This window comes from Rattus rattus, chromosome 1 (assembly GCF_011064425.1).
Source record: "Rattus rattus isolate New Zealand chromosome 1, Rrattus_CSIRO_v1, whole genome shotgun sequence".
Classification (NCBI taxonomy): Eukaryota; Metazoa; Chordata; class Mammalia; order Rodentia; family Muridae; genus Rattus; species Rattus rattus.
Window position 1 is genome coordinate 259,057,749 of NC_046154.1, and position 19,024 is coordinate 259,076,772.

Consider the following 19,024-nt stretch of genomic DNA (forward strand, 5'->3'; position numbering starts at 1 on the left):
CAGTGTGTTAAAAGCAACCTCATACAATAAATAACCCGTAAGTGTTACAATCGGCTTGTGGATTCAGGTTGATAGCATCTGTTTGTGGTCTTGAGTGACATTTTCCAGAAACTGGCGTCAATGAAGTAAATTCTTCCCTTGTAAAATTCTTTTAATCATTTCTGTAAAGAACTCCTTATCTCTTCTCTCATGTAATGATTTCTGTACAGACTCAGAGCAGACACAAGGACCGACAGATCAGACACAGACACACAACAGATGAGCTAAGGCAAGCCAGTAGCCACAAACTGCAGACTGATGCACGACCCTGGCAAAGAAGAGGAAAATTCACGGTTGGCCAACCTAATATGAGGGGAATTTACTTTGTTCTCACTCCTTAGCGTGACATCGATGCTGTGGCTTAAATTACTTAGTATTTAGGCTGACCTCTTTTCAATTTTTTTCTGTTTAGTTCCTTGTCTTTTCTTTTTTATGTAAGGGCTTTAAAAAGAATGAAACAAATATAAACGGTGTGCAGTGAAGCCCAAGTCGCGAAGTTCACAAGCGTGGAGAAAACAATCCAGGTTCTGGAAGTAGGAATTAACTCAAGGCTTACCACCAAGTGGCAGCCTACCAGGGAGGCTTGGCTCTAGAACCACTGAGCTGGGCACAGAAGCAACAGGCAAAGACTTCTTTCCCCTGGGTTCGCTTGGAAGCCTGTGCCCACATTTATTGTTCTCAGCGTTCCAGAGGTGGATGCAAGACCAGAAGTTCAAAGTCGTCTTCAGCTAAATTATTGCTAGCTTAGGCTACATGAGCATGAGACCTGTGACTGTCACACACACACACACACACACACACACACACACACACACACACACACACACCCAACCCTATGATCCAGAAACCTCCAGAACTTTCTTCAGACAAGTTAGTCCTCTGTGGTCTGACTGACCCTTCCTAATACCATGGGACTTGTTGTACGCTAGTGACTTAGTGCAAGATACAGGATTTCTTTCTTTAGATGTCAGGAGATGCTACAGGCCATTTCTTCTTCGCAGGCTGTCTGTCGGTTTATCTGAAACTAATAAATAACTGTCCTCACAACCCCGAGTCTATAAAACCTGGGAGCTCTTCTTACTGTTGGGTTCTGTGCCAGCTAGTGTTTTTGTTAGTTTGAGACAAGCTGCGGTCATCCGGGAAGAGAGACACTCAATTGAGAAAATGCCTCTTCTAGACTGGCCCATACGAATTCTCTGAGAGAATTTTCTTGATTATGATTGATGTGAGAGAGCTGAGCCTGCTGTGAGATGTAGCCCTGTTTAGATGGTCCTGATTGTGTGTGTGTGTGTGTGTGTGTGTGTGTGTGTGTGTCTCCTCCTCTTCCTTCAAACATCTCTCCTACCCATTCTTCCTTCTCCTCCAATGACAGCCCTCCTTCTATCTTGTACCTGGCCCTCACCTGTATTTTACAAATTCAACGGGGAGAAGGTTTCGGTGAAGTCACCTGATTCCTGAGTACGAGGGTAGGCAGCTGTCCTTGAGGCAATGGAATCAGCATCAAAATACAGATAACTCCAGGGCAAACCACAACATACATACATACATACATACATACATACATACATACATACATACATAAATACATATATACACCAAACTGAGAAGCCAGTAATCTGCCTTCCTCCATGACCTCTGCTTCTAGTTCCTGCTCTCAGGTTCCCACCTTGAGTTCCTATCTAGGCTTTCCTCAATGATGGATGTGACCTGGGGTGTGCAAGCCACATTAAATTCTTTGCCCTTCTAATTCTTTTGGTCTTGGTGTTTATCATAGCCACATAACGCTGGGCCCTTACCTTTGAAGGTAGAGACAGTGGTCACAGTGTCAAGGATCAAGGTAAGCTGGTGCAGATACTAAAACCCAAGGGAGGTGGACAGATCCACCCCTAGCCTCTGTAAGATGTTCAATTTTTTTCTTTCTTAAAAATTACACTTGTTCATTTATTGTATTTGTGTACATGTGTGGGCATGTGCAAATGACACTGCATACGTTATGGAGGTCAGAGGACAAACTAGAGGGGGTCAGTTCTCTTCTTCCACTGTTATAGTCTAAGGATCTTGATCAGAGTTGTTTTCTCTGCCAGTAAAAGAACTCAAAGGCAGGGGAAAAAAATCTTACACTGGACAGGTAGGAGAGGAGAAATATTTTCAGAGGATGAGGTCTAAACTCTCTGGAGAGTTTCCCTTTCCCAATTTAGGGTTGGTTAGTTTGCAGAAAGACAGAATGGCTGCTCTTTGTTTCAGGCTGCAAGTCTCTGTACTAGGTTAGTGGCCACCTGGAAAGGGAGCCACCTTTAAGACCTCACCATAGCTCATCTCCCTGTCTGCCTGCTACCAGGGAGTCGAGCTCCTGGCATCACGCTATGGAAGTCCTGGATATCCAACTCGGGTTGAAAGGCTCAGCAGCAGGCTGTACTGTGTCCTGAGCCAGATTGGTAGTTTTCAATCTTCTCTGTCATTAAAGGCCTTAACACTTTGGAGATTACATCATTCTGAGGGCCATCTTCTGAAGAGTTAATTACCAAAAAAGCCTGAGTGGACCGAGAAGTTTGGATAGAAAGGCTGACTTGACCGATACCCATGAAGTGTGCTGCTAAGGAGATCCACATACCAAACAGCTGGAGTCCAACACTCTCAGACAGAGGAAGTAGCCTGCAGACGGACTGACTCTTCCATTACCAAATTCCCCCCTTTTCTGTCCTATAAAACCCCAAGACCCTCTGCCCAAGCTTACTAGGGCTTGTTGGCTGCCAGCAATGGCTTGAAACCTCTCTGTGGTTTGGATATGTCATGCATTCTCATTTTGGCTCTGCCCCTCCCCTCTCCCTCTCATTCTTTTATGTGGTCCCTAGCGCAGAGGCCTTTTACCATTCAATCACAGCATGTTCAATCCACACACCGAGGGAAGGTCCGAGTTCAGTTCAACTGAAGGTGCACTGCACTGACATACTTGTCCTGACCCAGGAGTCCTTTAGCTTTGCCTACTAGGTCACTGGAACTGAGGACACCCATTTCAGCTCCTGGGCACTCCTTTCACGGTCACTTTCTGGTTGTAGGTGGTGACTTTTATAATCAGAAACTAGTGTCACCCTTACCTTGTCTGGTCCAGGATCTCCGTTCTGGCGCATGATTGATTTTCCTGAAAACCAAACTCAAGGAATTTGTATGGCTGTTGTCTGAGGTCTGGAGCCAGTACATATTGGGTAGCACTTTGCCTTTCAAAGTCTCACTGACTCAGGATGGCAACAAAGCCCCCATCTTCCTGTCTTTATTACTTTGACCCCTGCTCCATGCTTTACTCCCCCATCTCTGCATTTCAGGTTTTACTGCTCAAACATCTAAACCCCATTCCCTAAACTCTCTCTCTCAGATCCTGATCTGGCTAACAAGGCCCGCCCTATCAAGCAGAGCATATTAAGTTATGTTATCGAATTCTCCGACAACCGCGGTTCTTTTTTTTTTTTTTTTCCTTTTTTTCGGAGCTGGGGACCGAACCCAGGGCCTTGCGCTCACTAGGCAAGCGCTCTACCGCTGAGCTAAATCCCCAACCCAGCACCGCGGTTCTTAATGGGATTTGGCCTCTCACTCCAGACCCTTGCGTGCCTATCCTCCAAACCCCTGTCCTGGGTCGGGTGGACCCCTGACTCTGGACTGGGAAAAGGAGACCGCGGCTGAGCCACTCTTTCTTTCCGTAACTGAGAGAAACCTCATGCTGTGATTCCAGAGGCTACTTAACACGCTCAGCTTCCTTGAGCTGAGACCATGAAATCCTTCCTCTGTTTCTTTAATTCGCTCTTTGGGGCCTACTTCTCTAGGTCATAAGCACCATCTCCTCCTAAATCAACACTGACGGATGCAAATGGAGTGTCCTTTTAAAAAGAAAAGGGTATTGCAGTCCACATTCCATCCGTGAAATGATGGATTCCACAGGGATTTGGAATGCCCTGGCTGGGGGTGGGGCCACTTTATAAGAGGGTGGGTGTGAGCAGAAACCTCACCAAGATGGACACAACCATGTGACTTGGCCATCATCTTAGTTAATATCACCACGAGGCACAAGCCAAAGTGTTAGCGCCCTTACAACTTCACGGTCTCACCGAGTCCTCTGGGGATCACTGTACCCCTCTTATATTAAACTAAAGAGGCAACTTCAAACCTCTAAGGCATATATTTGTGATTTTAATATTTTATTTTAATTTTGATGCAGCTTTTAAGGATGTATCACTGGCTTCTATGGAAGACCTAAAACTTCTTCCTGCCACATGCCTCCAACACTGGTATCCTAACACAGGGAGCGAATGCTCTGCGATTCACAGACCCCGACAGGGACTCAAAGGGTAAATTGACAAGGGCTAGTCAAGCTTTCGCCAGTGAAGAGCTGTTCTGCTCTCAGTGGGTGTTATTTCTGCCGCGGATCTCCAGGTCCATTTTCCTCTAACTGAAAGAAAATGTACTTTTCCATCTTCACTCTTTTTTTGTTCTACATGTGTCAGCTTTTGTCTCTGCCCAGTCTAACAAAATGTTTACTAAAGATCTCTGTGTTGTTTCCTTTCACAATGGAAATGATAGCAATATAAACCCAGCAAACAATAATGCTCAGAATCTTGGTTTATGAAAATGTCTTATATATGATTATGTATATACAGACTGTCTACATATAATTGTGGTTTATATATATATGTATATGTATATATATCACTTAGAACCAAATTGACTTATACATCATGTAAACTAAAGTTGATAACCTGGCTCAATTTCATCTTATTCAAGTAAAACTAAAATAGAAAAGTAATAATAATAATGGAGAATGGTCCTAAATATTTATCTGGAACAATTAACGTGAGTTTTAAAGTTTAGGATAGTTAAATCTGCATCTAATGACAAGATATACAAAATCATACCATTCTGGTCAAAACGTAACCTCCTTGATCTTTATCCCAATTCTAGCTCTGCCACATGGCACCTATTCCTTATCTTGAGGATATAAATTAATGTTAAGAGGTGATTGTTCCTATTGTAGGCTATTTTTTTTTGGTACCGGACAATAGCCTTTCCTTTGTATAAGAATAACTTGAATGTCTATGTTTTTAAGTGTGTTTTACATGTAAATGAATGGATATATAAATACACATACTTTTTAATGATTTTAAGGATAATTTTGACCACTATAGTGTTTTTAAAAATGAACAAATAAACAGATGAGTTTTTCAAGATCCAATGCGGGGTTTCCGTCCTGTCTTCTAAGTTAAACGGTCAACTATATGCCTTCAACTGTGCTGGTCTCCTGAGATCACAGGAAGGCTTCAATAATCCAGGCCACCCCAGCAGATGATAAATAATGTCTATGTGATTATAAAATGTCCTCTATGTACCAAGGAAGGATTTCAGCGTGGTTGATTCTGGGACACCCACGGTCCCATCAATCACCCCTCATCAATTTGCTCTAAGTAAGCTCAGTAAACTTGTTGGTTCCCTCAGGTGAACTTCGATGAAGTTAAGATTTGGTTTGCCATTCGAACCTTACATAGAGGGGATAGATATTGCTCCGTGTCACCTCCCCCAGGGAGAAAACTCTTACAACAGCTAGCAGATTCATTTGTTAGTACTGTTATATCTCATGTAAGAAAGAAAAAGAAGGCTGTAAGGACACAGAGATAGAAGTTGCTTTGTTAGAGAAGTATTTACATACAAAGATTAAGATGGATGAATGTTTACAGAATGGAAAAATCAAAACCAAAAAACTCAGAAGGTTTTGCAAGTTGTGATGGTCTGAGTAAGTTATGTAAGGGACATAGAGGATGAGATTTAGAAATAATTTATATTAAAGTGTTTAAGGTTTAAGTTCAACAATTATAAAAAGAAGTGTATGTCAACTTAGAAGTATCTGGCTATTAAAATATTCCACGGTAACTATAAATACCAGACGGTTGTAACTGATCCTCTGGGTGTTTAGTAACCATTTCTTGAGTCTATTCTAATATGGTCAGAGAGTCTGAAGGGAGAGTATTTTTCTCATTTTTCCTCTAAGGTCAGAGAGGTCTCAGGGGTCTGTGGGCCACTCTAGAAATGTTCTGTAACTGCGGAAAGTCACCTGTTCTCTTCTTCAGTGAGGCGATGGAGCTCCACTCAAAGAATTCTAACCAGCATCTGGTTTATAAAGAGGAGGGTCTACACATGGGAAAATTTCCTCAGCGCTTCCGGAGGAAGCCAAGCCTTTGACATATCATCACAGATGGACAACTAGTAAAAGAAAGCTGTAGGGAGTCAGAGAGACCTCACAAGCCCACCGTACTCCCAAGCACTGGACCCTCCTCAACTGGCCCTACCAGTGTGACAACGGAAAATAATTTTGGTGACATACATGGTCTTAAACACCCAGCAGGAAAGTATAAGCTAAGATGAAAATGATTAGTGTGTTTCTTTAAGAGCTCAAGGGAATGCAATCTCTAAACAAGTGTTAATTCAGTGACTACCTCTCACTAATGATAATCTTCCATATATATATATATATATATATATATATATATATATATATATATATGATGTAGGCTGAGACCTTGGATTACATTAGCAACTATGGTGTCTATTCACAGCTGAGAAAAACAGTCCTACATCAGACTTACAGGCTTGGGAAATTATTTAGAATAACCAAGTAGTGCCCTTGGAAGTTTGCTAGACAGTCCTTAAAGAAGGATCCAATAGGATTCTACTTGTCTTTTAAATTGTCAGCATGAGGCTGACTTTAACTCTGTTCTCTCACAAAGCCCCCAGGTGCTTGTTCCTCATGCAGGAGTCTGATGTAACAGACAGCGGATTACAGAGACCTTATCCTTCTAGAGAGCTCTGGTACTTGGTCCAGTCCACTTAAGTCTCCTGTCCCTGATCTTCAATGTTCTGCATTCCCATGTTGTTTCTGCTAGCTTGTTTTGGTGCAACGCTCCTAGATAAGGGACTACTCACTGTCACCCCCAAGTGACTGTACCTGGGAGGACATTTTTTTTAAAGACTTACTGTATTGCAGTCCTTGGCTTCATACACTGTCACCCTTACTCACTCCTGATTGGGTGGCCTCCCTCCCTTTTCACAGTGAGCGTCCTTTCTCTCGCCACGGCCTCTTTATTTTCCCCTTCTCCCCAGGATCCTTCTATGGACTGTGCTCCTTCCTCTCCCTTTAATCTTGGCACGAGTGAGCTCAATGTCCTTCTTAGACAGGATCCACCGTCTCCTAAAATTGGCCAATTGTACTCATCAACTACTGGGTCTGTCTGTCCACTAAGGTCTAGCACTCCTGACTTGTCATTGTCCACCTCCCCCATCACTAGAGCTAACATTCTTTTCAGGCTGTATCTTTACACAGTGATGGGCCCTCTCCCAGGTCCTATATCTATAACCGATCTCAGAAGACACTCCGATTTTCTAGCCTCTTACCGCTTTCTGCTGTTCTTACAATCCAGAATGGTAACTTACTATCTTTACTACCATATTAACTGTAACTTATTAACTCTACTGGCATCTGGCTCTACTCACCCCCACCAAATACCCACAACCCTTTGAGACACAGTACAACGGCCCTCTGTCCCCTTCATACTGGCTCCTCTGTCTCCTGTTTCTACTTCTCCACCTACCTGGGCAGTCTCTCAGTTAACTCTGTGATGACATCGTCATTTTCAGCCCTCTAATGATTAGTTTAGAAGTTTCTTTATAAACGTACACTGGAAATGGTATGATCCACTGCAGTTGACCAAGTTAGCGCTCTCCTCCTCCTACTGTTTGAAATCAATCCAACCTATGTTCCCTTAGATTTTTGGGTAGCGAATCTAGTCTCTTCCCCCATCACTATCCTTCCTTAGGAAGTAGCCAATAAGAGAATATATCATCCCCCTTCTTTTTATTTGTCCTCAGGGTCCAGAATGAAGGGCTAACTACCGAAGAAGCACAGGTTCACTGAGAAACTCCAGATAGCAAGGTTGACTCTACTGACGAAGGTGGTGGAAGCTTCTGTCGAGATCCCCATACTAAACAAGCTGGGATCAACCATTTTCAGACTGCAGGGGCACCGACCTGAAGGTGGGTTCTTCCCTATGTTTCCCTCGTTTCCATCTCATAAGACCCCAAGACCACAACGCCATTCCACAGAGAGACTGTGGCGCTTCCGCGTTCTGATTAAAGGACATTTCTGCTTCTGGAAATGCCCATGTCCTTTGTTTTATTTCCAGCCGCCTCCATCAAACCCGAGCTAGCGCCTTCTAGTGGTTTATTTTTTTTACGTTTTAATTTAATTAATTAATTTTTTAATAATATCTAGGGAGGACTGGGAGACAAAGTGAGTACACAAGTACAGCCTATTGGACTCAGAGGCAAGTTCTAGATTGGTATTTCTAAGGATAGCATCTGTAATTCACTTCATAAAAGGTTCTGGGCTTTCATCAACCCTCTGGGTAATTCCTTGGATCTGACCCTGGATCAGAAAGGCAAGGGAATGTGGTACAGCACCCGCTCAGGGAGTAGTCAAGTTAATTCTACTTAGCGCTGGTAGGGGAGGCTGCTTGCTTTCTAGCAGGGCGTGGTAGAGATCTGGATATGGAGAGAGTCTGCAAGAGTCAACCCGAAAGCCTAGATGTGGGTTTTTCTTTATTCACATTCCATCGCATGAACTGCAACCCCTTCCTGGTCGCCTCCTCCCGTATCCTTCCCCCTTCCCCCTTCTCCTCTGAGCAACTGGTGACACCCCACCCCCACCAGCGTATCCCATCACCCTGGGGCATAAAGTCTCTGTGAGGCTAGGCACATCCTCTCCCACTGAGGCCAGACAAGGCAGCCCAGCTAGAAGAACATACCCAAGACAGGCAACAGCCTTTGGAATAGCCCTTCTCCAGTTGTTCAGGACCCACACCAAGTCCAAGCTGCCCATCTGCTACATATGTTCGGGGAGGCCTAAATCCAGTCCATGTACTTTCTTTGGTTGGCGGCTCAGTCTCTGAGAGCCTCAAGGGTCCAGGTTAGTTGACTCTGTTGGTCTTCCTGTGGAGTTCCTATCCCCTTCTGGGCCCACAATCTTTCCCCCTACTCTTCCATAAGAGTCTCCAAGCTCCGTCCACTGTTTGGCTGTGAGTACCTGCATCCTTCTGAGTGTGTGGCTGGGTGGAGCCTTTCAGAGGTCAGCCATGCTAGACTCTCATCTGCGAAGTATAACAGAGTAGCATTAATCCTGTCAGGGATTGTTACTTGTCGGTGGGATGGGTCTGAAGTTGGGCCCGTTATTGGTTGGCCGTTGCCTCAGTTTTATTCCAGCATGATAGAGGAATTACATAGATGTTCTGGAAAGAACGTTGCAGGACTGACTGCAGGACTGTAACATGTGTGTAGTACTAGCACATAGTCAATTTCATTAAAACAAAAGACGTTTCACAGGGTCGGGAACTCATAGTCTCTCAAACCTGGGCAAGGTCAGAGAGGGAGAAGGGTGCCCACATTCCTGAGCAAAGGCTACCCTGACGGTTGCAACTTTCCTTAGGAATAACTTCCCGTTTAGACAATAAGGTCTTTAGAAACCTGACCGTAGAGTGTTACTGTGTTTTAAATAATGTATTTTGTTGATTCTTTGATAAATGTATACAATATATTTTGATTATAGTCACACTCACAACTCCAAACTCTTCACAGGTCCAGCCCCTAGTGTTCTTCCTTCCTGTAAAACCGTATTTTTTCTTTTTTTTTGGTTTTTTTTTTTAATTTTATTTTTAGATGAGACCGTAAGAATGGAGTTTTTGAGAGGGTGGCAGGAAGTGAGAAGAGAGGGGCTGTGAGAAGGGGGAGGGGAGGAAAATGGCTTTCCAAAATCCCTGCAGTGGAACTACTGGGTCAGCTTGGAATCGATGGGTGGGAGTGGAGGGGTGGGCTGAGGGATGCACACAGAGTTAATTTTGTGTACCTGTTAGAGGAGCGTCAAAGTTCAGACTGTTTTACGTTTTCAGACTTCCAGCCGGTCTCCTACCACTTCACTCACCTAAGGCCAGTTAAAGGCAGGGGAGGAGGCTTATGGGATGTCCATAGGCGTAGAGCTGTGCATTACAGAATCCGTCTATGGGATTCCGAGAATGCTTACCAATACTTTTGCATTACTTACCAAGGCGCATATAGGAAAACACAGTGAAGGGATTGCAAAGAATGAAATAGGTAGCAATAAAAATTAAAATGAAATAAGGCTAATACGTATCTTGGTTTTGATTTTACTGGGCACAGTGTACAGTTTTTTTAAAAAAATTTTCTCCTTCCTTTCTTCCTTCCTTCCTTCCTTCCTTCCTTCCTCCCTCCCTCCTCTTTCTCTCTGTCCCTTTCCTTTCTTTCATTTTATCCCTCTCTCTCTTCTTCCCTCTCTTTTTCATTCTCTGTCTCTCTCTCCCTCCCCTCCCTCCCTCCCCCTCCCTCCCTCCCTCCCCCTCCCTCCTTCCCCCCCTCCCTCCTCCTCCCTCCCTCCCTCCCTCCCTCCCCCTCTTCCCTCCCTCACTCCCCCCTCCCTCCTTCCCTCCCTCCCTCCTTCTCTTCCTCCCTCCTTCTCTTCCCCCCTCCTGTCTCTTTCTTTCCTTTCTTGTTGGTCAGATCAGGGTTATCCAGTCCTCTGACTCTGGACATACACAGACACTGATTCTATGACACCTGTGGGTTTCAGCTGTTCCTGATGGGAGGATACTGGTTTCACAGTTGGTCCAAGCGATAACTAGCAGCTAGACCAGCCAGGCCCAGTTGGTTTCCATTTGCGGAGAAGTGTCAGAGGGTTTGCGTGTTCTTCATCTTGTCGATTCATCCAAGAGGAAGACATCTTTAATTTTATTGTCTGTAAAATGAGTTTTTCTTCCGGACCACTTAATTTCTGGCAACAATGACTCTGAGACTACTTATTGACAAATGACTAGGCCATAAGCTTTATCTTGTTCTATGACTAGCTTTTATTATCCCTTTTATTCTAACCTGAGTTCACCTAATATGTGGACCTCCTCAGAGTTCTGGGGGGGATTGCTCACTTTTTTGAGGGGGGAGACTATCTCCCGGTATTCTTTCTATCTCTACTGAATGTCCCGCCTCCTATTTCCTGCCTCAGCCCATTGGCCACAAGCTTTTCTATTAACAAGTGATGATTATAAGAGATTCTCTCTACAATTGTCTGCTTAATGAATTCCCCTGGCAAAGCACAGGGTCAAAATACCTATGTGTACTTGATGGTGGAAAACTTAGATTTGAAACTCAGCCCCAACCAAATGACCTTGGGTTTCCATTTAACTTCTCAACCGCAATGACCATCTTTGTCAAATGAGGGTGAGGAATTGTTTTAGGGATTGGCTCCAGCTGTATATGTAGCAGAGGATGCCTTGTCTGGCATCAAAGGGAGGGGAGGCCCTTGGTCCTGTGAAGGCTTGATGCCCCAGCATAGGGGAATGCCAGGGTGGTGGTGGGGCAGGAGTGGGTGGGTGGATGGGAGAGCACCCTTGTGGAGGCAGGGAGGGGGGGGCGATTGGGGGGGTTTGGAGAAGAAACCGGGAAGGTGGATAACATTTGAAATGTAATTAAATGAAATAACCAATAAAAAATCAAGAAAAGAAAAATGTTATGTGAAAACAATTTGAAGAATTTACTCCTGTAGTTCTTGACTTGTACACAATCAAAGTTCCGATTTGAGTGAAGTTTAAAGTTCAGAGCAATATCGTTTTCTGCCATTTATCACTGTGTATCAACACAACTTTCTCCTTCTTTTAAAAATGGTCATAATATCATATTTAAAGTTTTGTGCAGATTAGGAGTAATGTGTGTAACCGAGTTGGGTTCACACATGTGTTGTGTCTGTTTTAAGCAATCTAACCAATTCAAATAATCTGGATTTAAATTCTTGTGGACTCTGACTTCCAGCGATACCTTGCTACTTACTAAGCAATGGTGGCTGGCTTTGTGTTTCCTGATGGCACCATGCATACAGAGTACATACATTGTGAGTGACACTTGCTGGAACTGTGGGATTTGGTGTCCCTTCTGTGTCTGAACATGTTTCTGATATATCAGCCCCCTCACGCCTGTGTTTGAGTGCTTGTCACCAAGTCAGGGATGGTTTCCCATCTAAGATAAATATCTTATTAGCATATATGTGAAAATTTATTTTAAAAGGATATTCCGCCCCCAAGGAACCAACTGAGCACACCAAAGCCTTGCTCCTAATTAATCAGACTCATTAAATACATTAACAGTGGCGATTGATTTCTGTTACCAAAATTTATGCTCATTTTAGAATCGGGTGATTTTTATTTTTATTTCAAGAAAAGGATTATTTCAAAATATTGTTACTTGCCGTGACAGCCAGGGGGACTTTTATTTTGGCTTTTGTTGTTGCTTCACCAGTGAGTCATGTGTTTCTAGTTTACCACATTTCTACAGCTGCCCATTCATCAGAGCTCAGTAGGGTTTGCTTCATTACAGAGGCCCTTGTGATGGTGCGGAAGAGTGTTGGGTTTTTCTGTCCCCACTTCAATGAGTATTAAAGGCAACTGGAAAAGTACGTTTAATTTATATTCAAGAAATGCTTCATATTAAGTCGGGGAAAGGGATTTTTTTTTAAAAAAAGTAACAGATAACATTATTTATAATGACTTTATTTCTTTTTTTAAAATACATATGAAACAGTAGAATTATATTTCAAGTGCTTTTCCATTTCTTTTACAAAAGTAATTATGAACTACCCTTCATAACAGCTTTGAGGTTTCATTGTTACATAATTCATCTGATCCTGACGAATGTGTTCGTACACTCTAAAGAAGACACAGTAAATAAGGCTAAAGCACAACGCACGGACATCTTCCAGAGGGTTTACGGAAAAGCTGCTCTAAGTAATATGATTATAAGATGCCAAAATTCACAAGTGACTGTCACCGTACAAAAGTCAGGAACACAAATTTCAAGACTCCAGTTTCTGTTCTAGAAAGTAGAAGTCAATGTACTGATTTAAACAGTGGCTAAGGAGTGACTCACGAACTTCACTTAAAAGGTTACACTGAGAACAATGACTTAGAGGTACCCCAAAGAAGATGAACTGTGATGGATTTAAATTGCCTGAGGCTCTGCGAGAAGAAAGTTAGCGGTTTCCACCAGTATACATGGTGACTACCTACTTGTCAAGGAGTTAGGAGGAACATCACATTTATGACGGGAGGGGTGGCAATTCTTTTCTCGTTGACTTATCTTGATTCTGAATTCAATGCTCTGTAGTTTCTCCATGTTTGAATGTGAACCCAGTCATTGCTCTGTTGGGTCAATTACAGCTAATGTTGACAACCTGGGTGTTGTACCTCTTTGTTTAAGGAAGAAGCTATAAATGCAAATAGTTTACATATAGGAGTTTTACCTGCTTCTCCTTTATGCAGTGAACTCTTCACATTGTTACTAACGCATTCTTTAAATGCAAAGCTTAAAGGACTTTACAGGAAAAACAGCAAATCTTGATGAAACCTACCTATGAAATGTTTTCTATAAATATTACTACAGAATGATTATTTTGTTGTTTTACATAATCTTGGGGATGAGAATTATTTGGGGTGCACAAAATTTTCAGCAAATCACGGAAACGTATTTCCTTAATGTTCAGATGAGGCACACAAGAAGCTACTTGGAAAGTTTCAGGAAATCTAACCCCCCCTCAGACATTAACTTTGCAGCATTGAAGCTAATTTAACCTTAATGAGTTTTGCATCGCTATTCAAGAAATTATTTTCAGGAAACAAAAACCTCATGAGGTTGAATAACTAAAACTCAACCCTACGTTCAGCAAGTAGGGAATTCTCTACACAGTAGATGCAACTTAACAAAATGTCAGAAGACCATTACCCTCTGTGATAAAATCAGACAGTCTTACTGTTTGGAAAGGGTTTCATAGTCTACATCAAAAATTATCATAGGCTTGAGATGAAAACACTTCCATATAAATTTATCAAGAGCAGCTCATATTTCTTGTCACAATAGAGGTAAAAATAGGATTTATAGAAATAGTTCCCCTGGGAGGAGTATATTTAATCATCTCAGACATACAAAATATTATCATTTCTCTTAAACATCTTTTACCTATTTTTTAAAGTCACTACTTTTAGTATTCAAATGTTTTCTTTAAGCAAAGCGTTAAGGCTTACCTTGGTCCTTAACTGAGTGCATTTCTCTATTTCTGTAGCGTAACACTGTCATGCTACCAAATCAAACTTTCACTTAGTTACATGATAGACAGGAAGAAAAGAAAATAATGATTTAACCACTATGATGGAAATACATTTTTGATCAAATATGGAATGCCTCTATTCAAATATGTATGGTTTTAGTCAATTGTCATAGTGGAAGCTAAGTAGTTACCTTAATCTTAACTGACATAATATTGGATAAATATTGATCTTTTAATGAAAAAATTCTTAGCTAAGAGAACACCAAGGATTTACATCCCGAAAACAGTATTTTATTTAATTGGCTCTTTATCTCGTGTAAAATATTAAACTCGTTTTGTCCTAAATATTAGGTCCTCACAGCAGGTTCATATAAATCATGTCCTGAGCTATGTCACTGAGTGACGATTAAATGCTGAGTCATGGAGTTTTGGAATGACATTCGAGAATTTACTGTCCGACAAGAGATAAAATTTGAAGGAATTTCTTTTTTCCTATATCTCCATATCATTGTTTTCTATGCTTTAATATCTTTTAGAATAAATATGTGGTTATTTAAATTATCTTAGGCTTTTAAAAACCTACTTGTTGACAGTAGTCTTCCTTTACTCTAAAAATTACAAGCACTGAAACCAACCATGTCAGCTTAGAACAACTGTAATTGTTAGAAGACCAAGTTGGGATACAGGTCTTATTTCTTTACATTTAACCAATGGCTAAACCTAATGGTTTTTTAAGGCCATACCAACCTGGTTTTCTTACTATTTGCAAACAAACTGACTTGTAGTAATATTATGACAAAAATCAGAGAAATTCTGCTCAAGAAGAAGGTTATCAAGTTGTCTGTTTGAAGAGGTAGAAAGAAATTGATTTGTGTTCAGTGTTATAATTTTATGTTTCTTTATTGTAATAATTCCTGGCTGCTTGGGCATCCCATCTTGGAATAAATTATATTTTGTTTTATAGATAGTAGAATTGGCATGAGAATGGAATTTTGACCTTTTTTTTCTAACTTCTGAAGTAACTGTTAAGTGAATGCTTCAAGAAACTGCTAGTTCTTTATTGACCCTGGAAACTTTTAAAAGAATAAACACACCTGGAGAGTAAGCACAGTTGTGAATGTCACTTAAACATCGCAACCAAGTAGCTCAAATACATTTGCTCTAATATAAACCCTGAGTCAGTATTAGTCGTTTGTGAGCTCCCTGCAGTAACGAGCGAGTGCACGCCCCACAGAACTTCGTGTAGGTATGTGATTGGCTCCACTTCCTGCCACTACTTTTCTGGCATTTGTCCTAACATTTTCGACTGAACTGAGTGTGTCTGACTGTGGTGAGTTTTACGTGTAAAGTGCCAGCAACACAGGGTGGCCTGAGAAAGGAAACAGGAACTGTTGAGAAAAGTGTATTAGGAAGCAGTGATCATTCCTGGACCTTTGGACTAAAATCCAATGAAGAAGAAAATCAAGACTCCAAACCAATCAGCTTCTGGTTTTCTGAAAAGACTGTGCACCGGACACATACTGGTGTCTGTCATATTCGGTACATAGCAACAGTGCTGTCCCGCCCACAAGGCAACACTGAATCTTTTTCCTAGATGCATATAGTGGTAAGTCCCTGAATGAATCCTTGACATTGGCAGTTTAGTGAATGCCACGTTGACCTGCATCGTACGTGCCCTTCCACAAGTTAGTCGGGGGAGGGGAGGGCGGCAGATCTGGAACACGGAACCGTATTTTAAATACTGAGAGATTAACAGCTCACGAGCAGAGAGAAGTTTCTATGTGTGGCTGGGTAAGATTAAGAGTGAGCAGTGTAAGACCCGTAAGGAGTGTATTTTCTCTCAATGAACTGTTGTTCTAATGAATTTGTGCATCACTCTGAGAAAACGTCTCTCACATATTAACTGAAAGACGGTTGTGAATTTACTCTCTTTAACCTCTTTCACAGCATCGTAAATGCTTAAGAAGGTTTAGCCTGTTCTCCTTGGGAAATTAGCTGTGGTTTTTCAAGGAGTAAGTCTGTATGATGTCATTTTGAGCGAAAATGCATACTTTGTGGACTTGAGAAATGACACATCCATGTCTACTGTCTAGGGTTATTTTGTTTTGTTTTGACAGGATTGTCAAGTGTTTTCAGATGCGTTTCTCTTATTTTTAATAAGAAAAAGTTTAGTAGTATGTTTTCATTAGCTGGACACAGCCATTATCCCAAAGCTTTAGGTAGAACTGAGTTTACGCTATAAATATGAATGAGAAGTGCTGGCATCCTGGCTAACAGCAACTGAATCTTTATGAGAGAAATTGTAGGACTTTAAAAATATATTTCTTAGTATTTGAAATAAGGGACTTTTACAAATATAAAAAGGTTTGTAATTTGTGACAAAACTTTCTCATCCTAACGAACTTGTTTTAAAAATTCAAATATAAATTTTCTTCCCTTTTAGAAACCTTATTGTGGAATAAGCTTTAAATATGCACACCTGGAAAGCAAGGTTATTATAATTCTGCTTAGGCTCCTTCTGATAGCGTCTTAAAATGAGACAGCAAAAAGCTGCCCTGATTTCAAAGACCGTTCTATCTTGTAAAAAGAAAAAGCATCTGCATAGTTGGGTTTTTTCTTTAACCTCTAATGGTCTGATCATTAATCCTTCCTTTCATTAAAGAGCTGACTGTCTGGACCTTTGAAATGTATTTATTTTTATTAAGCGTGAAAGCTGCACTGTTTATAGCATGCATCTAAGTTTTGTCCTTGAGAGTCTGTCTAGCTCTAGCGATGAGTGATGAGCCTCTGGGTGGGAGGAGTCAACGCCTGTCCATCTAAAGGACAATGGGCACAGAGAGCTTCACTGGACCTTTGGTTTCTATGAAATGTGATCCATCAAAAGCACGGGAGCCGCAGGACAGCTCCAAGTTACAGGACAGACACACCACAGTACTAGAGAACCTTGAAAGACAAACTTACGACTGTAGCCACTTAGGAATACCTCAAGCTGCACTGGAGGTGAAGATTACTAGGAGTTTTAAAACTATCCGTCAGCAGTACAGTGTCTAACTAATGCAATGGTAAGACACTGGAAGCTGATAGCGTCGTTTACCAGGCACTCAATGTCACGTTGTACAGTTATATTTAAAATGATTCTTCATTTTGCAGCTTAGCTGAGTGTCCCTAAAACAGAAGCTTGAGAGACATACCTCGATGACAGAAATGCTGATCATGGAAGAAAAACTATTATCGGACACGTGATGTTAATTAGTATTTGAAGGAGTTGATTCTGTTGAACTGATTTAAGTATGCACATTAAAGTTCAGATAGAAATGTATATACGATTGGAGATGACACGTTACACTATTTCACACAACACAGGCATAAACTATATTTAATTTTACATACATGTGGATTCTCTTCTCAAAAATCTTATTTTGTTGCTTAGGCAAAGAATTACAACATGTTAAAACACTGTGCTAATAGAGAGAAGACATGTAAGTTAAACGCCATATGTAACTAAGGACTATTAGTACTCAAGTAGAATGTATTAATATGCTCAAAGTTAAAAACAAATAAGCCAAAAGAAATTATGCATCAAGTTATTAATTATCATGGGTCTATTTTAAATGAAGAAGCCAAATGTTCTGTGCATGTGTGTTTTCTGTGTGTATGTGTTTCTGATTCAATGAGCCCATGATTCTAGGTCTTTCTGTGATGTGGTCTTATTTGGAGGCTTTTATGGTGTGGACGGTGGCCTGGGAGAAGAGCAGGATCCTTGACTGTCAAAGCTGGTTGCTCGGCCAGGTAACTGAAAAACAGGAATTTCATAATATATGATCCAATAAAAAACATCACATAATGGCAACTGTATCTCTCTGTTAACAGTGGATAGTCACACACAGCTTGCAAATTTCTGAAGGGAAGATTTATGTAACCTCTATGTTCTTCAGAGTTTACCTTCCAAGGTAGAGAGAAAACACAAATGTTTCCTGTAATACATAGCACTTGGATATAAAAAGTATATAGAATAATGTCATTCAGTAACCGTTATGGCTTTAGAAGGCTCCCACACTTTATGGGAGATATTTAGTTTATTTTTTCTATGCTATTACTTACTATAAGAGTAACAAGAACTTGTAGACCTAAGATCCTTATGTAGTTTGAATGAGAAATGTCCCTCACAGACTCACATGCTTAAGGACTATTTGGAAAGGTTATGGAACCTTTGGAAGGAAGGTATGGCCTTGTTGGGCGGGCTTTGAAGGTTGATACTCTCGGGCCCTTCTTCAAGTTTGTTCTGTTTCCTGTGTGTGGGTAAAATGTGCTCTCTGCTTCCTGCTCTGTCTTCCTGCCACCATTCTTCTCTTCTATATTATATCCAGAGGACATAGCGTATGCTATATATTATATCCTATATTGTGTATTATATATCCTATACTATACATTATACATATTTTCCACTATATTATATCCAGACAACATTCCTCTAGAACTGTAAGCCAAAAACAGCTTTTTCTTCCAAAGGCCAATTTTGATTTTGATATTTTATGACAGCAACAAATTGTAATAAATTCAAAGCCCTATTCCCTTTGCTTTGAAGCAGGAAGGGATTTTTATCTGGGGGATTAAAATCTGCTAGCTTATCATGTGGGAACCCCATGATATCTGCATTTTAAGAGTTTAGCTAATGGAATACACACACAGACACACACACACACACAGACACACACACACAGACACACACACACACACACACACATTAATGAAGCACCTTGCTTAACTATATGCTTCCCACAATGATGAGCATGGACCAAC

The 19,024-nt window shown here is 41.2% G+C and overlaps 1 protein-coding gene across 1 annotated transcript in view; it reads right to left on the bottom strand.

Annotated features, from left to right (window-relative positions):
* Positions 1-16,604: 16,604 nt before the first annotated feature.
* The window catches only part of Syt10 (synaptotagmin 10), a 64,716-nt gene continuing 62,296 nt past the window's right edge, over positions 16,605-19,024 (bottom strand). The window contains exon 7 of the mRNA XM_032919629.1: positions 16,605-18,017. Within this exon, the coding sequence (XP_032775520.1) occupies positions 17,946-18,017 (72 nt within the window). The 3' untranslated portion in view covers positions 16,605-17,945. The remainder of the gene's footprint in view (positions 18,018-19,024) is intronic.